The sequence below is a fragment of the Callorhinus ursinus genome, unplaced genomic scaffold, assembly GCF_003265705.2.
Source record: "Callorhinus ursinus isolate GAN/ISIS: 27379988/994484 unplaced genomic scaffold, GSC_fseal_2.0 scaffold15, whole genome shotgun sequence".
NCBI lineage: Eukaryota > Metazoa > Chordata > Mammalia > Carnivora > Otariidae > Callorhinus > Callorhinus ursinus.
In genome coordinates, this window is record NW_027397077.1 from 39,217,404 (window position 1) to 39,241,200 (window position 23,797).

The window sequence follows — 23,797 nt, forward strand, 5'->3', positions numbered from 1 at the left end:
AAAACCATGTAAAGTTGCGTGTTGTATATTTGCATCCAGATTCTTAAGAGTGTTTGACAGAACATTTTTGATGTCCCTGGAGTTTCTAAATTATACTGAATCATAGTTCTTAAAAAGCACATTATTATTGGTATATCTTGTATTGGGTCTTCACTTATTTTAGAATGGAAACATTGATTTTATGAGTAGCCAGTAAGCCTTTCAGTAGTGTCCTTCCTTGTTCTCTCTAAATCCTCTCTAAACTTTTACTTTGTAGGTATAATAACGTGTTGGGCGGGGGGGGGGGCGGAGTTTGGTCTTCCAAATTTCTTAGAAAACCATCCTAACTGAAAATGAAACATTTTGCTTTGCCTTGGTATTTTATTGTGTATACAGAAGGGGGTTATATAATCTGTGTATCTCCATACTCAGTTTGAACAGGTCCTCACTGAGTATGTGCGCCTAGTGATAAGCTACACGCTTCCTTCATATGCATTCTCACTTAGCCTTCATGACAACCCTATGAAGTTGGGTTATTGGCCTTGATTTATAGATTCAGAAACTTTGGCTCAGATGGATTGCCCAGAGTTAGGCAGCTAGTGAGAGGCACAGCCAAGTTTCAGTCCAGATCTTTGGACTCCAAAACTCAAATTACTTCCTTGTTTCTTTCCCATAGTAATGAGACTCATCAAAACATTTCTCTCACCTATCTCTGAGCTTCTAAAAAACTCTTACACAGAGTTTTGGAGAAGGAGGAAGTATCCTTTTGATCTAATAACTATAGCCAGACCTGAGGTGCTGAAGGTATCTAAAGTTGTTATTTGGAACTTGTTAGTTAACAAACAAATGTTCAAGTTTTTTTTTTATCGGCTGTAAAAGATTACATAGACATACAAAAGGGCCAGGAGGAATGGGTTTGATCATATTTGCTGTGTTTGACCTTATAGCTAACCATAGCAGCATCTTATTCCTTAGAATGCCCCTGTCCTGGTTTTATTTTCCCTTTTTGTAGTCATCAGATCCAGAATGTCAATTCTTTTATGGGTGCATCTACTTGACACTGGAAATTTAAGAAATTATCTTCTCTTGGAGGAAAGCACAGTGACCCCAAGTGAGTCCTGTCATCTGCTCTGAAAAGAAAAGCTTGTATTAAAGGTATCTGTAACAAAGGATTTTTCACTCATTTTGTCCTCTTGGGCCTAATTTTCCCCATCTGTGCAGGGAGTGCTTTGGACAAGGTGACTACCAAGGTCTCTTCTAAGTTGTAAGGTGCTATGGTCCTGACAGCTCATCTTGACGTCAGTATTCTGTGTATAAGCGAGTTCGTTCTTGGTCTTGTTTTGGCATTTCACAGACCTTGTCATATCATAAAGTGTTGATATGATTCAACTGATTGTTGATATCTCTTTTTTATATGCTTATTCACTCTTACTGCCTCGTGTTTACGGTTTTATTTTTGCTTTCATTTGGTAGACCACAAAGCCATTTATTTACGTGATCTAAAATTTTTCTTGGTGAAATTTTCCTCACATTATTTCCTAAGAAATGATTATTTCCTAAGTTTCTAAGAGCGTAAATCTATTTGCTCTCTTTGATGAAGAGAATATTTACTTACCTGTAATACTTGTTCTCTAAAGGTATAAAATTATAATCACCATTTGCTCTTCCTATTTGGGGGAGGGTCTGATTCAGAAATTGATGTTTATCAAAATTCGATCTGTCTTATGTCAGGGCAGGAGAGCCACAGAGTGGTGAGCAACCTACAACTGTGTATCTTAAGAGAACACAATTACAGGTAAGAAATTTTCTCTCTTCCCCAGGATGAATAATCTTAATATCCTAATCTTTGCAGGGTCACTTTCTGACCTAAATTTATATTTCATCATTTTAGATTCTAGTATTCATTACAAAAAAATGTGACTGATTAGAGAGCTCTTTTGTACTTTTTCCCCTTTTTGATTTCTGCAGAAGTTCATTTGTTCTGGTGATTTGCATTATTCTTGCCTAATACAACCAAAGTACTTAGTAGGGAGAAAAAACTCACAGGTTATTCCATCTGAGAGTAGACCTTTTGGAAGTATTTTGTACCTGTACTGAAGAGCTAGCTGTTTATTCTCATCCAAAGTCTTCCTGTGAATCTTTTCTATTATCTCTTCAGATGTCCCCAGCACAAGGCAGACAACTCTTAAGAGATCTTTTATCTTCCTTTTAGGCATTTATTTTATGTACTAGTTTTATCCTGTATGATCAAAGTCTCTCTATCAAATGAAAGCTAAGATTTCTTAATCTCTTCCCATTTGCCCCATTCTGAGCAATATGAAAAGTTGAATAGTAATCATTTTTTACTGGTTTTGGTTTTTTGATGGGATCTCATTATTGTATAATGCAGATTTTCTCAGTTTTGCCCCATAGAAAGAATTGATGGGGCAATATTCTCATATGCTGAAACACAAGGCAAAAAATACTTGACTGTGGAACTCAGTGAGTGTGTTGGAGTGCATCTCTCACCAGTTGATATGTAATGATCTGGTTAATGTATTTAAAATAGTTTTACTAATTAGTTTTAAATGATTATTGATAATTCCCTGGTTCTTTTCCCATTGTAGCGCTGGATAAAGCAAGCCTTGGAAGAAGGGATGACTCAAACATCATCTGTACCCCAAGAGACTAGAACTCAGCACCTATACCAAAGTAATGAGAATAGTAACTCTTCTAGTATCTGCAAAGACAATGCAGGTATGTATCTCAAACCTTCCTGAATACATAAGCAATGATTATTTCAGGTCCACATAAAAAAATTCAATGTTTGAGTATTTGAACAGTCTGATAGAAAAAAAAAAAAGAACATTTTTATCTAAATAGTTACTTTACATCTGTCTTTACAGAGGAAGAGAGAGCTCAAGTCAGGGAACAGTTTTCCCACGCCGACAAAGAAGGAACTAGACAGTGTACAGATAACAGCAGAAATGGTTATAAAAAGGTTAGATACGTTTAAAGTAGTAAGTTTAGGAAATCTATATCCATGTTTATAAGAGGAGAAATAAGCAAGAAAGATTTGGGTCATTGTTGAGGAAACAATAAAGATTACACATGTTTGAGCTGGGTGGGGCTTGGTTGAAGGGCAGGGGGTGAATGAAGTAAATGAGAAATCTTTAAGATGTTATTGTTTTCAAAAAGGGCTTGCACAATTAGTGTAAAATATTTTAGGAGACATGGCTTTGAGTTCAGTATAAAGTTCTTGTGAGTTTTTAAATTAGAAGGTCCTAAAAAATCATTTGGTCCATTGGTTTTCACAGTAATTCTTACAGGGTAATTTTAATTGAATTGCAGTTGAGAGCACTGGTGCATGAACTTGTGATGCTAACTTAGTGGGCACCAGTCTTTTTACCAAAGTTTCTCCTGCCAGTTTCAGCTTAATTGAAAAGTTCTCTGTGACTTCCATAAGTTTATCTCTAAATCAATTCTGTGAATATTATGTAACCAAAAAAATAAATTAGATGCTAAAGGTCATGTAAGATTATAGCTAATATGATGTAATATATGTGGAAAAAAGTAAGCTACTAGGGGCGCCTGAGTGGCTCAGTCAGTTAAGCATCTGCCTTCAGCTCAGGTCATGATCTCAGGGTCCTGATATCGAGCCCCACATCTGACTCTCTGCTCAGCAGGAAGTCTGCTTCTCCCTCTCCCTCCGTCTGCCGCTCTGCCTACTTGTGCTCTCTCTCTCTCTCTGTCAAATAAATAAATAAAATCTTAAAAAAAAGTAAGCTACTAAAAATATTTTTTTTTCAAATTTAGTTAATTCTTCTATCTCTAATTTGGAAGATACCTTATAAATTTTCACATGTGTAACCCCAGGATAATAAAATCCCAGTGTAGAACATCTGGAAGATAAATGATACTATTTATCTTTTCTTTACCTTTATTCTTAAAGTATTTTATTCTTCTTCTACATCAAAGATTAGGAAGATTTACTCAAACTAGATAAATATAAAGAAATGCTGATACCAGAATTCCATCAATATTATCAGTTTATTGGAAGCTTTTACAGTATGGTGAGAGTATAACTTAAATGAAATCTTCTGTCTAGTATATGTACATATACACGTTTGCATTTGTGTTTCTGTATTTGAGGTTGGGAAATGGAGGTTGTATAGCAGTTCATGTCCGGACCAGCAGAGACTCATAGGCAAAGTGTCTTTGTTACTACATGCCCCGGTTGGAATGGAATTAGGACCATTAGTCACCAACTATTGAATTTTTGCTCTCATCTCTAACAGTGAGAAACATTCAAAGGATACACCTTGCCCTTAAGGATCAACATAACCAGAAGGAAAATATTTAACTAAACCAAGCAGTAGTCAAATGAATGACTTGGTATATAGTTGCAAGTTAGTGTAAATCCTGAGGGATTATTTTTATTTGCTAGTTAAGTTTTTTCAAAAAGACCAAGGAGATGTTAATCAAGAAAGGGAAGTGGGGGTGCCTAGGTGGTTCAGTTGGTTAAGCACTCGACTCTTGATTTTGGCTCAGGTCATTATCTCAGGGTTGTGGGACCAAGCCCCACGTCAGGCTCTGTGCTGGACGTGGAGCCTGTTTTAAGATTCTCTTCTCTCCCCCTCCCTCCTTCCCCCTGCTCCTCCCCTGCACCCGTGTGCCCACCCCCCCGGGGTTGGGGGAAGAAAGTGTATTGGTATAGTAGAAAGAATCCAGTGGACCTGAATTTGAAGACCAGCTCTACCCTTTACTAAGTACATGATGTTGGGCAAGTTACTAAGCATCTGTGAGCCTCCTCTGTAAAATGGGAATAGTGATAGCTGCTTTATAGAGCTTGTATGAGATTAAGTTAAATAATGTGTGTCAAGTGCTTAGTATGGTATCGAATCCATAAAAGGAATTATTACTAACATTATTCCACACAAAATACTCTTTATTGTCGAGCATTTATGAAATGTTTACAGAACTTAGATCAGATACTAGGGTACATTAAAGATTCTAAGTTCCTAAAATCTGAAGTTGTATAGAAATAAAAATTAAATTGCTCTTCAGGAAGGGGAGGGCATAACGTTCATTGTAAATGGTGTGGCTATGTACCTAGGAAACTTTAATCAGCTGAAAAACTCAGATTTAATGAGTTCAGTAAAACCACTGGATAGAAGGTACATAGGCAAAAATTGATAGCATTTTAGGGGTGCCTGGGTGGCTCAGTCATTAAGCGTCTGCCTTTGGCTCAGGTCATGGTCCCAGGGTCCTGGGGTCGAGCCCCACATCAGGCTCCCTGCTCAGTGGGAAGCTGCTTCTCCCTCTCCCCCTGCTTGTGTTCCCTCTCTCGCTGTGTCTCTCTCTGTCAAATAAATAAATAAAATCAGTTAAAAAAAATAGCATTTATGTACTAAGAAAATGAAGAAAATTTTTTCGTTCCCAAACTTACCAAAACTAAGAAACTGCCTAGGAATAACCATAGTGGAACATGTGGAGTAAACCATGGCTGAGAAATATGTTTAAAGCCTTGAGAAAATGAAGATAAAGTCTATATTCCTTAATGGAAATTATAACTGTAATATCTCCCCCACTGCCACCCCCAGCTTCATATAGTTCCCATCAAACTAGTTCATTTTGGAATTTGATTAAATGAAGTTTATCTAAAATAAACATGAAAATAAGAAAAAAGAAGAAAATAAAAAGAGAAAGTAGTGCCTTCCCTAGGGGTACAAAACTAGTTTCTAGGGGCACCTGGGTGGCTCATTTGGTTAAGCACCCGTCTCTTCATTTCAGCTCAGGTCATGGTCTCAGGGTAGTGAAATCAAGCCCCACCTAGGGCTCTGTGCTGGGCTTGGAGCCTGCTTAAGATTCCTGCTCGCTCACTTTCTCTCTCTCAAACCCAAAACTTGTTTCTAATATGAAGCTGGAAGCTAGTAATTAAATTAGGACAGTACTGGTGCCTGAGCGTATGTGTATGTATGGGATAGAATAGCCAGAAACAGGTCTTAATTAAATGAAATATTTGCTAAATTATTCTGGAATTTTTACTTACTTGGGGGATTGAAAAGAACTAGATCTTTGCCAAAGCAAGTTCTAGATACATTCAAAAAAAATTTTTTTAAGTCAAACTTGAATAAAGTTTCTGTGTCTGTATTGTCTCTGAGTTAATAGAGAAGTCTGTTGAGAGAAAGGATTTGCAATAAAAATGACAGAGTAATATCCCTACTACTAGTAATTTGGTAAGATTTAACATAACGCATTAAAAAGGCTAATACTCTGGGTTGCTTGGCTGCCTCAGTCAGTAGAGCATGTGACTCTCGATCTCAGAGTCATGGGTTCCAGCCCCCGCTTTGGGGTTAGAGATGACTTAAATAAATAAACTTAAAAAAAATACTACTTAACCTAGTAGTTGTTCTACAGAAATAAATGTAGACTAAAAAGTTTTGTACAAAGTATAAGTTAAAGAATTATTAATAATTGCAAAAATACAGAGAATAAAAAGGATTTCAAGCAGTAAAGGAGTGGTAAAATTTATTTGCTATGTGCACATATTTTTGGGTGCACATAGCATACTATATGCATATATATTCATATAGTATATGCACATAGCATATACTACACAGTATTATTAAATTTTTCACCCTTTATTCATTTTATCAAACTAACCCCCTCAAAACACAGCATCTTACTACTTTTGAATTAGATTTCAGTGATCTGAATCTTGAGTCTGTAAGAATATCAAAAGAAAAGTATATTATGAGCAAATGAAATTTCTACTACAAATATAAGGATGGTTTAGTATTTCAAAAATATTCATGTAATTTATTAGCAGACCAAATGTAAGAGGGGGAGTAATAGTACAGTAAATATGAATTTAATGATAAATCTAGTAAAATAAGGGCGCCTGGGTGGCTCAGTCGGTTAAGTGTCTGCCTTCAGCTCAGGTCATGATCCCGGGGTCCTGGGATCGGGCTCCCTGCTAGTGGGGAGTCTGCTTCTCCCTCTGCCTCTGCCTCTCTCTCTCTGTCTCTCATGAATAAATGAATAAAATCTTCAAAAAAAAATCTAGTAAAATAAAATACCTATGACTTTTTTTTTAAGATTTTATTTAGAGAGAGAGCGAGCAGGAGGAAGAGCAGAGGGAGAGGGAGAGAGGGAGAGAGAGAACCTCAAGCTGACTGTGTGCTGAGTGTGGAGCCCTGTGCAGGGCTCAATCTGATGACGTGAGCAGAGACCAAAAGTTGGACACTTAACTGACTGAGCCTCCCAGGCACCCCACCTATGATTTTTTTTTTTTACATCTTTCTGCAAAATAATTGCCAATTATGCTTAATGGTGAAAACTATTTACATTAAACCTTAAAATGCATTATCAAGTACACCAAAATTAATACTGTATACTAAATTAGAGTTCAATAAAAAATAATAAATTTTTTAAATGGGTTAGCAGATTATCCCACTCTTACATTATTTAATAGTGTCTAGGATTATTTTCTTACATGTTAAAAAATAATATGTAGAGGGGCACCTGGATAGCTCAGTTGGTTAAGCAGCCCCCTCTTGATTTCAGCTCAGGTCATGATCTCAGGGTCCTGGAATCAAGCCCTCAGTTGGGATCAAGCCCTCAGTTGGGCTCTGCACTCAGTGGGGAGTCTGCTTGAGGATTCTCTCTCTCTCAAATAAGTAAATCTTAAAAAACAAACATGCAGATAATAACACAGAGGGAGGAGAAATACGTGTAATACACAGTGGTAACAAAAACTAGAGAACACGGGGGAGTACCCCTGATTAGAAATGTGATGAATCAGGGTGCCTGAGTTGGCTTAGTTGGTTAAGCATCTGACTTTGGCACGGGACGTGATCTCAGGGTCTTGGGATGGAGCCCCAGGTCTGGCTCCCTGCTCAGCAGGGAGTCTGCTTGTCCCTCTGCCCCTCCCCTGCTCTTGCTCACTCATTCTCTCACTCTCTCGTAAATAAATGAAAGAGAGAGAGAGAAAGAAAAAAGAAAAGAAAGAGGGCGCCTGGGTGGCTCAGTCGGTTAGGCGTCTGCCTTCAACTCAGGTCATCATCCCACAGTCCTGGGATCGAGTTCCATGTCGGGCTCCCTACTCAGTGGGGAGTCTCCTTCTTCCTCTCCCACTCCCCCTGCTTGTGCTCTCTCTCTATCAAATAAATAAAATCTTTAAAAAAAAAACGAAAGAAAGAAATGTGACAGATCTATATGAAGAGGGATAAATGAAGGCTTGAGTAGCTGAAAGATTGTGCCATGGTGCTGAGTGGGAATTCTTCCTCAGTTACTCATGAATTTAATACGATACCAATCAAAATTCTGACTTTGTTTGGTGGGGGAGAGTACTGTCAGCATGGTGAATGATTTCAACAGTTCACTGACAGGAACAACAAGTATGCTAGAATAGCCAAAATATTTTGGACAGCTAGAGTAGAACAAGTGCAATTACCCAAAAGTTTTAGTAAAAAGGATGTCAATATTAATGCCATTTAGACAGCAGATATACAAAACTAAACCCAGTTTGTGTAAGACTAATAGCATAAATGTCATATTTCAGATCAGTGGAGAAATTATAATTCTATAATTATAAAAGATTTTGGAAGAATGTACTGTTTGACATGGGAAAAGGTAGATAATTACTACCTTCTACTGAAGTATGTTTTGAGTTAAATATGGAGATAAAGGGAAAATAGGCCAGTATATTTTTTTTTAAGATTTTTATTTGTCAGAGAGAGAGAGAGCACAAGCAGTGGGACCTGCAAGCAGAGGGAGAAGCAAGCTCCCCGCTGAGCAAGGAGCCCGATGCGGGACTCGATCACAGGACCCTGGCATCAGGACCTGAGCAGACACCCAACCAACTGAGCTACCCAGGCGCCCCTTGATGGGTCTTGCTTTCTTATCCAATCTGACATATTTTAACATAATGATTGAGAATTTAAATGAGGGGCGCCTGGGTGGCTCAGTCAGTTAAGCGTCTGCCTTCCACTCAGGTCATGATTCTGGGGTCCTGGGATCCAGGGCCGAGTTGGGCTCCCTGCTCAGCTGGGAGCCTGCTTCTCCCTCTCCTCCCTACTTGTGCTCTCTGTCACTGTCTCTATCACTGTCTTTGTCTCTCTCTCTCAAATAAATAAAATCTTAAAAAAAAATAGAATGTAAGTGAAACTAAATTACCTAGTCTTTATCTCTGTGCATCAAATTCCTCATCTTTAAAATGGATTTATAGAGTTCATATTAAATCTCATAAGTCACAAAAAGCACATAGTAGAATAGTGCCTGGTATATAATAAGCACTTAAAAGCATAATTACTTTTTTTAAGATTTTATTTTTAAGTAATCTGTACAGCCAGTGTGGGGCTCGAACTCAGGACTCTGAGATTAAGAGTTGCAAAGCATAATTATTGTTTACGAACAAACACATAGCAGTATTACCACCTCTGTTGAGGTTCTTAAACTTATACTAAACATGTTTTACATATGTTTTCTCATCCTCACAAATTTGTAAATCCCCTTAAATAGAATACATGGTGACCTTCTCCCCTTACATACCTAATTCAATGGTTTCCATATAGTAGGTATTAAGTAAATAAATCTCTTTTAACTGTAAATGAAAAAAGTAGATTTTTCCTCTGAGAAAGTGAGATAGGTGCTTTGACCCGAGTGGTCATTAAAATATATAGGATAGTAATTTCCTTTATAAGTGGACCCAAGAAGTATAAGAAGTGTAGGATATTCCAATCAGAAAAAGAGTACCAACCTCATTTTTGAAAATGGGAGAAATTTTTGTAAAAATCATTTCCTACTTTGAAGCACTCTAAAACTAGGGGCCAGATACATAGGTCAGGTAATCATGTGTAACTCTTTCCTACTAAAGCAGAACATTATAGAAAGAGCTGCCACAAAATGGTAGAAATATATAAAAGGAGTGCGGAGTTAACATTCTAGAAACTTGAGCTGCTGATATGGAAATTAAGCAGAGGGTGATTTTAACAAAGTGACACAGAACTGAGATTTTTAGAAATTCAATGTGAAAAATAAAGGAAGTTTATATTTTCCCCTGGAAGAGATTAAATTTGTTCCAGAGATCAGTCATGAGCAGTGTCAGATACATCTGTTGATTCTCTGGGCAATAGAGAATTTTGAGAATTACTTAAGTGCGACAAAGAATTCTTTGGCCTTTTGGTTTGATTGCGGGAGATAACAATGGGATGAGGCAGAAGAGGAATTAAGAGCCATTGTGGGCTAGAGATTAATGGCTTTACTACAGAGCCTCCCTTTTAAACTGTGATTTCAATCTCTCATCCAAGCTTTGTATTTCACAGACTTGTTGAGCCCATTAAAGAAATGGAAGTCTCGCTATCTGATGGAACAGAATGTTACCAAGTTACTGCGGCCTCTTTCTCCAGTCACACCACCCCCTCCCAATCCAGGCTCAAAGAGCCCCTCGTTGACCACACCTGGCCCATCTCACCCAGAAGAGGAGTGTCGAAATGGATACAGCCTCATGTTCTCACCAATCACGTCTCTTACTACTGCTAGTCGCTGCAATACTCCTCTGCAGTTTGAGGTGATTTGGGCTTCCTTGTTGGGAGTGCTGAATATGAAAATTATCATTTGCCCCTCCTCATTTCGTATAATATCATTCCAAATATTTCTTGACCATGTTCCTGCCAGTCTCAGCAAGAGAACGGGAAACCTCAGCATCGGTGTGACCGGTTACCTGGTAGCCTCTCATCTTCCCCAAAAGTCCCCATACTTCCCCAAAAAGGAATAGTTCTACCATGGATGACATTCATCTGTTTTTGCATGTAATACATCAGTCTCCATAACTGTAGAAAGCATGCTACATCTCCATCTTTGTCTTTACTGCATACCTTGGTTAAAATAGGTCTCTAGCTGCCTAGTAACCACTAATGATACCAGCCTGAGAGCTCAGATTATACTGATTGATTTTCTTTCTAGGCCTTTAAATGAGTGAGTTATCTTTCTCTGTTGTTTTGTATTCTTGTGGCCTCAGTGAACAGAGATTTAGAAAGCTTTGGGGTATGGTTTGTGGCAAATGGGTTTTTTTCCTACTCCAGGTTACTCTCCCTTCTTGTTAAAATGTGTCAGGAATGAAATGTTAGAAAGAGGCTAACAACATGTATTTGTAAGAGACATATTTATTACATTCACTCTCTGGATTAAGTTAGAAATGTATATTATCTTAGCTGTTAGAACAGTTAATTCTGAATCACATTCTCGTGTTCACATGTGGATAATAGGTTTACTGAATAGAATCCTTGTGTATAAAAAAAATCTATTGCATGTTGCTTTGATTTGCAATTCATTAAACAGTCTCTTCCTTCTTCTTAAAAGAAACTTATTCTGATCACTAAACACTTAGCTCTGCCCCTATCTTGTAACTTCTCCAGATGTGTTGTTTGATAAAGGTAAATGCTTTAACCAATGCCTTCCTACCTATTCAGCCCTTATGAAATCATAGGGATTAAAAATACCTGAACTTTTGAGTGGCTAACTCAGAAGGAGGTAGCTACAACCTTGAACGCAGGAAACAGCTATGATCTATACCTGAACAGACTGTACTGATTACTTTGGGAGCAAACCTCTTTGGCAAGGGGATGGTGGGGAAGCAGAGGGAACCTTCCTGGTTACATGTGATTTATAGAGAAGTTACCAAATTCACTTTGGCATTTCTTGTCAGCCATACAGTAAAGCAGCTGATTCAGGCCTTACTAACTTTACTTGGTCTAATTGCCTTGATTTTTCAGTTAGCGAGTAGAGTTCAATAGTAAAATTTCATAGGAGAATATTCACCCTGGAGGGCAGCAAATTGTAGGCATAGGATTTCATACTTTATCATTGCAGGTTTTATTATAATTAAAAAGGTGAAATTACAGAAATTAGAAGGTACATCACCTTCCAGGACAGTTAAATTGAGCATTCAGTGCATTTCCTAATCCCAGGTAGTATTTTGGATAACTGAAACATTTGGCAAGGGTAAGGTATTTTATTTATTTTACAAATCAGAGATAAGTTTAATGATGCACATAGTCTAAGCATAATGTTAGAATACTGGGAATAAAAGAAAATATTAAATAGCTCATCCCTTCAAAAAGTCTAATGCCTCTATTTTCACTGTTCCAGTCTCGTGATTTAACTAAGGAAATTTAACCTTTCTTGTCAATAAAACAAACTTCACCATCCTGACCATCTTTATCACCATTTTAACTGCCATGCTCTTTCCTATATTCTAGTATAGGAAGCCTTATTTCCATCCAAGACTATGACACAGAGAAATACCAAAAAGGTGTCACAGGTAAAGATCAGTTTGGTTGGGGAAGAATCTTTTTTAAAGGAAAAATGAAAATCATCCCAGTGAAAAATGTCTCCAGGGCTAAGGGAAGGAGTTGAGGAGACATGACAAGATCATGAGGTGGGGGGAAGCATCAAGGAAAAGGAGTAAAAAGCAACTTTGGGAGGGCAAGCTTAATTAACCCCTCCTTTACACCAGAATAACCCTTCCCTTCTCTTCCTGACCCAGTGTCTACACACTACCCAGCCCACCAAATAAAGTTAGCCTCATTTCACAGTTGTCCAGAGTCTCCAACATTAGGAACCCTTTCCTTCCCTTACCCCTAGTACTCTGAATCCTTGTCACAACTACCACCATCTTTCTATCCACTTTTTACCATTCAGATCTTCCATCAGAGTTCATGGTCCAGATCATGTTTGAGTGCTATGGGAGTGCTGCCTCAGGTGAAAGCTCTAAGGGGAAGCCTGTTTAAGATGCAGGGACTTGAAATGTTCCCCTCTGCGCCCCCCCCCGCCCCGTTCCCAAAAGTACAAGGGATTTTAATTTGAGAGAACATTGGTAGGTAAGGGTGTTCAGATCCAGTTAGATTATTGCCGTAAACCATCTAGCCTATAAGCTAGATTTCATTCTGTCTCCTGTAACTGTTATTCAGGAGGAGCTGGCCATCTCCCTAGCCCCATCATCACCAGCATGCTCAGCACTTTGCCTGGACAGTGGTGGCAAGCCTGAACACTCAGGAGAATGGAGAAATAGGACTTTCAGAAGGAAGTGTGGGACAAAAGAAAAAGATTCCCCTGTGGAGGAGTAAGTGGTAGGGTGCCCATCAGTAATAAATACTATAGGCTGTTCAACTGTTTTCAGATGTAGAACAGAATTTCAAATGAAATTACAGTGTACAATTTCACCAATCTAAATTTTTTCTGTTATCTGCTTAAGATGTTTACTTACAGCATGAAACATTATAAACAGTTTATCCCTAAATGCTTTCAAGGACACCAGGAAGCATTTTTAACCAGTCGTTCTGTCCATTGAGATGAATTCTGCAGTTAAACATTTTCCCTGTGCATTCTTTTCCCTCCCCCTGCCCCCACCACAAAAAGTTGTGGCTAACCATCTATGCTTGCTTTTATTTTATTTTTTTGTTTGTTTTGTTTTGCTTCTTGACTTCGGATAGATGAATAACAAGATGCTTTTCCCTCCTCTAGAACATATCCTCCCCTGAGAGTTCCCCTGCGAATAGGCCCGAGTCCCTGTCACCCGAGGTAGTTATCACACCATCTCAATCACACTTGGAGGCTGAGAGTGAGTGTGCATGAGTGTGTGGGAGGGCTGGGGGGTCCAAATGAATGGGCAGTAGGCTGAAGAGCAACCAGTCAGTTGCTGTAAGTTGAATGAATCTTCCCATGTGTGACTGGATCACTCAGAACTTTCAATGTAGATGGAGGAAAATGAAGGGGTGTGTGTGTGTGTGTGTGTGTGTGTGTGTGTGTGTGTGTGTGTGTGTGTGTGTGTGTGTGTATGTGGTGGGGTTTGTTGTTTGGGGGAGGGGGGCTGAAGAGTTCTTTTAAAGAATAGAATCTGGAAGTCAAGTTTAAAGCAAGCTGAAGATGTGGGAGCCTTGGTAAAGTAACAACTAAGGTGTGTTTGTTAAATAAGGAAAACTGAAATCAAAAGTTGGTAGGAGCTATCTTTTGATATTTATTATCTTGGGCTGAGAAAGGATCAGTTTATACTGGAAAAGTTAGGCAGTGATTTAGGTCTTGTTTCAGGGTTAATCTGACAGCTCTGTTTTAACTGGATGTTTGGGGCTTTGGTTGATAGATTGAACAGCTCGTTTAGAAGAGGGAGAGTCCTGCCTCTCTGCTTTCTCCGTTTTCTTTGTAGCTCCTTACTGGGTATACAAGGAAACTAAGTCAGCCCATGGCTTCTAAGACACAGGCCTGCCTTCTGTAGTAGTGGAGATGTGGTGGCATACAAGTGGTATCTCTTAGGATGTCCAATTGAGTGTTTTTCTCAGGCACCCTACTACTGTGGAGATGTTAAATTCAGATTTTAGTGCTAGAGTTTCTTAACTGTTAAAAAATTTGGACAAATGTAGTAATGATTAACTCTGTGAATCCACATGGAGACTTTTTCCTCTTGAAGAGAAAGGTGTAGTCTCTCATAACCTTTCAGAAATTAAATGAACTGTTAACTGTACCCCTTTCCAGTTAAAAAATTAGTGCTAAATTTAGTGATAGTTGATAAAACTCTGAATCAGTATTTTATAGATCAAGGTGAAACGAAAAAGGTTGTATTCTAGTGTACTAGAGGTTTACTGGGTGTTTTTTTACTCTTGTAAGGAAATCATGGTGTGACATCTGGAATTTTGGTACCATTCTTTCTAGAGAGTCAGTAATAGTTGACCTAGTGGTGGAAAATCTTGGTGTTGGGAGGTAATAATAACCAAAGAGTAGATATGGTTTATTTTTGATACAATTCAGCATTTCGAAAGCAGTGATGGGCATTAGTGGTCTTGAGGTATGTGGACATACATCAGAGGATAAAGAATTGAGTGGCCAGAAAGTTTTATGAGAAGCACATATACTTAATAGTGAAAGTGAGTAAAGAACTGGTTGGTTGATGTCTTTAACTAATACCATTCTCCTTTACTAAACCAGTAACTTAAATACTTGACTTTCTACTTACTACTTTCTTTCCCTTTTTCCCTCCTCCCACCTTCCATCAGTATTAAATACAAATGAATAACACCAGAAGCCAGTTATCTTAAGACACCAGTCTCACCTCTGTAGCATACATGGGGCTCAGGTAAATCCCTGATTATACTTCCAGTCCCTTAATGTCATACAAGGTGACTCAGCAAACCTGATGAAAGGCTAAGCAGGCAAAATAGTCACATTTGGCCAATTGCTTAATTCTGATTTTCCCAGGCTTCTCATCCAGAAAACTTTAAAGCAGTTTGTGAAAGGCCAGCATTCTGTAGCAGTCTGGCCTGTATATACTGTTGCTCCATGGGACTTTTACCGATGTTAATGGCTTTCTTTCTGGTATTTCCATCCTTCTTACCCCATCCCTCTTACCTCTCACCTGTGCCCCTCTCATTTCCCTTCCTTTCTGCCCTTTGACTTTTTCCTTCCCCCACCTCCTTCTCCATGTCTCTGTTGATTTTTATTCTTTCAGCTTTGTCACCGGAAAGACCTGGACTTGACAAAAGTAGGCTACCTTGACTCCAACACTAACAGCTGTGCTGACAGACCTTCCCTGATCAACTCAGGTCCTTCTGACCTGGCTCCTCATCCCTCTGTCGGGCCCCCCTCTGAGACTGGCTTTCCAAGCAGGAGTGGAGATGGACATCAGACCCTTGCAAGGAACTCGGACCAGGCATTTCGGACAGAGTTTAACTTAATGTACGCCTACTCCCCATTGAACGCTATGCCTCGAGCAGATGGATTATATCGAGGGTCTCCCCTAGTAGGGGATAGGAAGCCTTTACATTTGGACGGGGGATATTGTTCCCCTGCAGAAGGGTTTCCCAGCAGATATGAACATGGTTTTATGAAAGACCTCTCTCGTGGATCCATGTCACCTGGTGGTGAAAGGGCTTGTGAAGGAGTCCCATCTGCCCCCCAGAACCCACCGCAGAGGAAAAAGGTAAGTGTTCTACCTTATATAGGCCCTTCTGAAGAATAATAATATTTGAAGCAAGTCAGTAGATATTTGAGCTAACCACCATGTGTCCAGCACCATTTTCTGTGTGAGGAAAACAGACATAAGACGTGATCTCTGCCATGTCCTGTGAAAGCCAAGACTGTTTTGTTTTAAAGATTTTATTTATTTGAGAGACGGGGTTGGGGGGAGGGCATGAGCAAGGGGAGGGACAGAGGGAGAGGGAGAAGCAGACTCCCAACTGAGGAGGGAGCCAGACGCAGGGCTCAATCCTAGGACTCTGGGATCATGACCTGAGCCAAAGGCAGACACTTAACCAACTGAGCCACCCAGGTGCCGCTGTTTTGTTTTGTTTTGTTTTGTTTTGTTTTGTTTTTTTAGACAAGACTGTTTTAATACAATTTAAATGTTACAAATATTCAGCAAATTTAAATGCCTGCCATGTATGTGCTGTACACATGCTATGCAATCAAAGGATAGAACATTGAAAAAGAATAATGCTAATTACTTGTATTATTTAGCACTTCCCATGTGTTAAGCATTTTCTTAGCATTATATCCTCACAGTGATCCTGTAAGATGGGTAATTTCCCATTTTGCAGGTGAAGAAATTAAGTCAAGTTGAGTGACTTGCCATGGTCACATAGCTAGTAAATGGAAGAGCCAGGAAAGTGCCCAGGTCTGTCTGATTCCAGATTTCATGCTCTTACTGCCACTGTGCTATATATTGCTTCCTAAGTTCTGCCCTAATGGAGCTTAAAGCAAGTGAGACTGAGGTAAGCAGATAATTGTATTAATAAGCAATTAATTACAGTGGCAGTGGATGCTCCAGAGGAGTTCTTCAGATATAGTAAGAACACCTTAGCCACAACCTGGCCTAGTCATATATGTGGAGGGTACATTGAGAACAAACAAGAGACTCCTAGCTAGTTTGAGAGATGGTGGAGTGAGAGATGACAGGTCACTCACTGATTTAGCTGATCTCATATGGTAAGTAGGAAGCAGTCTGCCAACAAACAAGGGTAAGGATGTTATGGAAGAGAGAGTGGAACTCTTAGCTGTGTGACACTCCATTGAGTGGGCAGCAGGGATACACTGTGGTTGCAAACAGTTGAATGGCGCTGTAGTATCTGGTGAAAGGTGGGGAGAATCAGGAGGGGAGAGTATGGAAAGAGATGGTTGGAACAGGGCCAGGCCATAGATTGCTGGGCACAGGTTGGGACTTAACTTGTAAGTAATGCCTGTTCAAGAAATTACAAAGCCCAAAATGTGCTTTTTATGTCAGTGGGTTTCAACTAGGGGCATTTGAAAATGCATGGGAGTATTTTGGGTTGCCACGGCAACTTCCATTTACTGTGCAGGGCTAGAGATGTTAAATGTTTGTGTGTGACAGTCTCACACAATTGCAGGATATCTGTAGTAGTCTCGTTGAAATGTAGCCTAGTGACTTTTGATATTTGCATTTCAATGAAATACATTACCAGAATTTATTATTATGAATTCTCTTCCAAGATTGCCTATGGAAAATGCTTACATAAGATGGTACTACTTTACATTTTGGTTATATTTTACATTTGAACAGAAAAATGAGAGCCCTGAGGGAATAGAAGGCAGAAACACTGGCAGATAATTTGGAATAAGATAGCAGTGGGTTTAGAAGACTGTTGTATGAACAGCATTGACCATCAGGAGCAAAAATTAAAATGTCTTTGGATTTCTCGTTTCATTTATTATGTACAACAGTGATTGAAATCATGATTTGTTATTTGAGAATTGTTGAGCACCTGCTGTCGGTCAGGTTCTGTGCTGGATTTTAAAGATGAAAAGCCAGAAAAATTTGGTCTTTGCCCTGGTAGAACATACAGTTTAGTGGAGGAAAAATCAAGACATTGTAACAGGTTGACAGCCAGTGTAGGCAGTGTGCTGTACCAGCAAAGAGGAGGTACACTGGGCAGGCCAGGGAGGAGGGCTCTGTTTAGGCAATCAAGAGAGAATGAGGCAGAGTTGGGGAAAAATTTCCAAGTGTACATTTCCTAGACTAGCTTGCTGCAATATAAACTGCAAATCATTCTTTTCTCTTTTTACACTAGTTTCCCTGTCTGTAAGACAGAAGCAGTAATAAATCCCTGAATGTATCTTGAAAAATTGAACGCATCTAAGAGCCCTGAAGCATTGGCTTTTTCTTTTGTTTTTTTCTTGCCTGTCTCCCTCTCTCTCTTTTTTTTTTTTTTTAAACAACTGACTCAGGGGATTCTTAGGGATTGGGAAAGAGCTGTTAGATCACCTGGAAGGCCTTTTCAAACTACACAGCTCCCAACTCCCCTTTCCCTTTTCTAGGTGTTACCACTGTAGCAGACTGCTGGTAGCACGCTTCTGTTACTTGGTCACTGTGATGTCAGTTTTCTGAAGGTAGAAAAAAGATTGAGGTCTGCTGGTGAACACTGTTCTTCAACGATGTCATCTCCTAGCATATTTTCTTCTCCATACCAATTTCTGACTGATTTAAGTATGTAGCTGAGCTCAGATCTCTCACATCTCAAGGAAGGGTTGCTAGTGTTGGTGCCTGCTTTGTTTGCATGGCAGGCTAGCAGTTTATGAGGGTTCCGTCTTCTTTCCCATTGCTAGTGATCCACTGATGATGTCTAGCGAGAGTTCTGCTTCTTGTTTCCCTCCCAGGTATCCCTGCTGGAGTACCGAAAACGGAAACAAGAAGCCAAGGAGAATTCTGCTGGTGGGGGAGGTGACTCTGCACAAAGCAAAAGCAAGTCTGCAGGAGCTGGGCAAGGCAGCAGCAACTCACTTTCTGACACTGGTGCCCATGGTGTACAGGGATCCTCAACCCGAACTCCATCTTCCCCTCACAAAAAATTCTCCCCATCTCATTCCTCTATGTCCCATATGGAGGCGGTAAGCCCATCAGATTCCAGAGGCACTTCATCTCACTGCAGACCTCAAGAGAATATCAGCAGTAGGTGGTAAGTTTATGTTTGATGCTGAAATAATTAAATTCAAGAGGGAAGTATACATCTAGAATCATTCCCAGTTTTACCTAAAATGTATGGGAACACTTAGAAAGGCAGCCAACAGTGCCATCCATGCTGTGCAGCTGATTTAATAGTATCAGCCATGACCCCTCCCCCAGCCCCCTCAGCTTTACAGAAGCAAAGAATTGCCACCGAACCTGCAGAACAGCCCTTTGGACGCCATATAGTTGTGGACACAGATGAGCTATTTTATTTGCTGGGCACTAACACTGCCTCTTCTTTTTTTCATTTCGTATGAAAGGTAAGTCAGGCGTTGAGATCAGTTCCACTTAAATTACAACAGAAGTCTCAGTTGCACGCAGCTAGCATATACGAAAGATAAGACATATTCTGAAAGGACTTGTCTGGTTTAGGGGAGACCACCAGTAGATAAGTAACACTATAAGTAAATAAATAATAAATTGTAGCAAGTATTGAGCATCAAATGAGAGATCTTGAACTAAAGCAATGAAGTCTGGGAAAGAAGAGACCTGATTCAAATGAGTGATGTTTATTAATCTATAGAGCATTTATTAAGTTACTACTATGTGCCAGGCACCTGACTTGACAGAAGAGAAAAATATAGCATTTCACAATAGGGGTTAAATGCAGACATCCTTAAATTCCTCTTTTCTATAGTTTAAGGCAAGAGAAAATACCTTGTTTAAAATTGGTCCTGAAGAAAATAATGTCTAAGAGGATGTTGTAAGAGAATGCATTGTACAGCCTTTGTCAGAGCTTTGTTTGTTCCAGACTCTTGACTCTGAAGTCTTGTGGCATAAACTTGCACCCTGTTCCTTTTACAGGATGGTTCCCACGTCAGTGGAACGACTCCGAGAAGGAGGGAGCATCCCCAAGGTCCTCCGAAGCAGTGTGAGGGTGGCCCAAAAAGGGGAGCCTTCTCCCACGTGGGAGAGTAACATCACAGAAAAAGACTCAGGTGAGCCCATGGCCTTCTGCTGCCAGCCAGGTTTAGGGACACACGAGCCAGGCTCTATACTAAGTGCTCACCAAATGCTGGACTGAGGTAAGTCAGTTTCTTACGTAGTTAGGCTCCACTGGAGGGAAGGTTCCAGGTCAGTCTTGCTTCCACTCTTCTGGGCTACAGCATTCTTAAGATCTTGCATCCATTAAGTGTTCTCTTTCTTTCTCTCTCTGTCTCTCTCCCTTTCTCTCTCTCCACCTCTCTGTCCCCCTCTCCCTCTCTCTCCATTTTTCCCAAGAGATACCTTCTGTAACTCTTCTCTGCAAAGGCCTGGAAATCCATTTTGATGAAGGATGAAGAGAATGAGACAGGAATCAGACAGGCATTTAAAACATCGCCCATAATTAACCACTCCATTTGCCCCCTCTGGCATGCTGCACTCACCTGATTTGCCAGAAAGAAAGCAGTGTGGGTTGGTGATAGCATTGGTGATTTGAATGAACAATGGCTATTTCTCACTTATTCTAGGAAGCCAAGTTGATTTTGTATTATTTTCAGACCCTGCAGATGGAGAAGGCCCAGAGACACTGAGCTCAGCACTCTCTAAAGGAGCAGCCGTTTACAGCCCTTCCAGATACAGCTACCAGGTGAGACGAGAAATTGCTCATCTCTGGGCATAGGAGTATATTCTGGGTTCCAAATATTTTGTGATCCTGGCCATCCTTTGCAGTTGAGATGCCGCCTTTGCATATAGTTTCAGCAGCCTTGGAAATAAGTCATCATCTGCTCACCTTCAGGTAATAAATCATGCCAGAAAAATAAATAAAGTGATCAGAGACAGCCATTTTACTGTCTTTGGTATCCTAAAAAGAACAAATGGTTAAGAAGATGAAGAAGATGAAGAAGGAGGAGAAGAAGAAGAAGAAGAAGAAAAAGTAGGGTATTTTAAATATTCACAAGCCTAAATGGCTTAAATAGGGACTTTTTCACCTCCTTATGCTTTTCCTCCCGACTCTTTCTAGCTCCTGCAGTGTGATAGTCCACGGACAGAATCACAAAGCCTCCTTCAGCAGAGTTCCTCCCCCTTTAGAGGACATCCCACCCAATCTCCAGGATACAGTTATCGAACTACTGCACTGAGACCTGGAAATCCCCCCTCTCACGGTTCTTCAGAATCTTCCCTCTCTTCTACGTCCTATTCCAGCCCCGCCCACCCTGTATCCACAGACTCGTTGGCCCCATTTACGGGGACACCAGGGTATTATAGCAGCCAGCCACATTCTGGAAACAGCACTGGCAGCAATCTTCCAAGGAGGAGCTGCCCTTCTAGTGCTGCTAGCCCTACCCCACAGGGCCCCTCAGACTCGCCAACCTCAGACTCGGTCTCCCAGTCCAGCACAGGAACTCTGAGTTCCACCTCCTTCCCTCAGAACTCTAGGTCGTCATTGCCATCAGACTTACGGACTATCAGTCTGCCCAGTGCTGGGCAGTCTGCTGCCTACCAGGCCTCCAGGGTATCTGCGGTTTCCAATTCACAGCACTACCCACACCGTGGGAGTGGGGGTGTACACCAGTACCGACTCCAGCCGCTGCAAGGGTCAGGAGTCAAGACTCAGACAGGACTTTCCTAGGGCTTCTGGATTTGGGCAAACAGAACTGAATGAGCCCATAGCTGCTTCCTTCCAGCTGCCTCTGGAACCTAGGCCGAGCATATTGCTGGGGAAGAGGGTACAAGGTGCCAGAGGACTGGGTCTGGTCGACAAGAAACAAGACTTGTGGTCGCGACTGGCTCTGGCCTTGGAGAAAGATGTAAATCTTGTCTGAAGCAGAGACTATAAAGAAGTTTCTCCCTGCTGTTAAGGGTACATTGTTGACAAGCAAATGGTGTTCCGGTTAGTAACGGTTCTAAGTGCAATGAGTCGTGTTGAAGCCTCTGTCTCCTGTCCTTGCCTGTAGCCTGTAGTCACTTGTGCAGTGGGGACATCTTTTTACACACACACACACACACACACACACCCTCCCCCCCCAAAAAAGAAGTTTTCTTTTCAGAGGAAAAAAAGTCAGAAGAGCCAATCTCAGAGCCCCAAGCCATCAGAGTAGTATTAGGGTTTTTATGCACTTAAGAAAGGTAGGTATGGAAATGTTTGCCCTGTGACAACTATTCCCAAAGCAGGTACCTGGCCGAGATGTGTCCACCAAGAATACTCCCTACCTTTGTCTTAAAATCACTGAGAAATAGGCAGGGATGGCAAAACTTGGAATGTGCTCTGACTGAGGGGTGCCTGGCTCTCTGAAGAAGAGCTCCTGGTCAACTCTTGGGATTCAGGAGCAGATGATCATAGTAGATTGTCTGAGCCCCCAGCTGTTCCCACCCTCCTCCCCTCCCCAAGCTGTCTCACAGCTCAGTAACCCAGAAAGGAAGTAGGCAAAGAAAAGAGAAATAAGTGAGATGGGCCAATTGCATTGCTACTTATCAGCTGTTGGCAATAAATTTGATTAGCAAGGATCCCAAGTGTTTTGGGAATTCTTTGAATTTTATTTTTTCTACTCCCAGTTAATCAGGAGTTGATGATCCCGTGAATAGGACCACCTCCATGATTAGGGAGCACGCACTTGTGACTGCAGGGTAAGAGTGGAAAGATACATTTGTGGAGTGGCACCGACAGGACTGTGATTGTGTGTGGGCATGTCCCACATTTCTTTGGGGGATGCTTATTTGAGAGTGGCCCAGGTGAGAGAGTTAAAAAGCCACCCACACACCGAACACTGTTCTGGATGAGAGACTCGAGCAGACTGGCTTCTCCCCATCAGTGCATTGTGCCTGTTGTACACCCCTGGAGGAGCCCTGGAGCCTGCCCAGGTGGGGTACACAATCTTTTTAAATTCCATACGGTTGCCAGCTTATTTCTTTCACTTGTTTACTGTAATATCTGGCGTGTTTTTATTTATCTAATTTTGTATTCAGTTATAACCATGGTAGGGGTAGCAAATATATGACAGGTGTAATCCCTGGTGCTGCAGTGGACCTTACTTCTTTTCTTTTGGACAAGATAATACTGTGAGTCTCCCTCCTTCCTTCCAATTTGTTTTCTTCTTTTTTCCCCCAGCCTCTTGCATCCCCTTATTTTCTACCCTCTCCTACAACTATCATATGCACAGTCTTCTCTCTTTGTGTGTGACTGTTACAAAATTTCACTTTTTCAAAATTGAAATCAGGTGTTTGCTCAAATGAGGGGAGATTTTTTTTGTTTTGTTTTGTTTTAATGCTGAAACCTCAGCACAATACTTTTCTTTTTGTTGTTTCCCCCACAAACCCATCAGTCTGGGAGAGCGTTGGGAGTGGAAATCATGTTGCCTGGGATGCTGGTTTCTTTGTATATTATATAAAACGTATGTAAATGTCTCTCCATTTGGGCTGGGGTTTGCATTCTCCCCTTGGCTTTAGCCAGGGGGAGAGGCCAGCGGGCAGGCGGCCCTCACCCTGCCTGGCACGTGCAGAGACCCCAGCCACTCTGTGTGGGCAGGGTGCTGTCAAGACCAGACCTCTGGGGGGGGGGGGGGGGGGGGGGGGGGGGAACTCTTGGAAGGGAAGAAGTATCACTTCTTTCTCAAGTGGAGTGTTTACACCTTGCTGTAACATTTGAACTTTCACAAGAGATGTAATAATTTTGATAATAAAATTCTTAACCATAATAATCATAAAGTTGAGAACTTCTTTGTCCAATTCTCTGACGTTGCCTTGCCTGGTTTTCCTACTGCTACCCTTACCTGAAGAGGCATATGCTCTTGGTGGGGTTGTTTTGCGCATAATGGACCAGGAATATGGATTGATCGTCCTTTAGCCTTTTATGATTCAAGTCAGGTCAGTATCAAGGCCATTCAGCAACAGTGAAACTAAACGTTA

General features: G+C 40.7%; 1 protein-coding gene across 16 annotated transcripts in view; it reads left to right on the forward strand.

The window, feature by feature from the left end:
• SETD5 (SET domain containing 5) overlaps positions 1–23,577 on the forward strand; it is a 79,964-nt gene extending 56,387 nt beyond the window's left edge. For 10 of the 16 annotated variants that reach the window (XM_073901610.1, XM_073901611.1, XM_073901613.1 and 7 more), the window contains 8 exons: positions 2,586–2,715; positions 10,287–10,531; positions 13,486–13,542; positions 15,461–15,931; positions 18,622–18,920; positions 19,775–19,908; positions 20,452–20,540; positions 20,916–23,577. In XM_073901610.1, coding sequence (XP_073757711.1) covers positions 2,586–2,715; positions 10,287–10,531; positions 13,486–13,542; positions 15,461–15,931; positions 18,622–18,920; positions 19,775–19,908; positions 20,452–20,540; positions 20,916–21,524 — 2,034 coding nt within the window. In that variant the 3' untranslated portion in view covers positions 21,525–23,577. The remainder of the gene's footprint in view (positions 1–2,585; positions 2,716–10,286; positions 10,532–13,485; positions 13,543–15,460; positions 15,932–18,621; positions 18,921–19,774; positions 19,909–20,451; positions 20,541–20,915) is intronic. The other 6 variants (XM_073901612.1, XM_073901619.1, XM_073901615.1 and 3 more) reach the window with 1 other exon arrangement.
• The last annotated feature ends 220 nt before the right edge of the window (positions 23,578–23,797 follow it).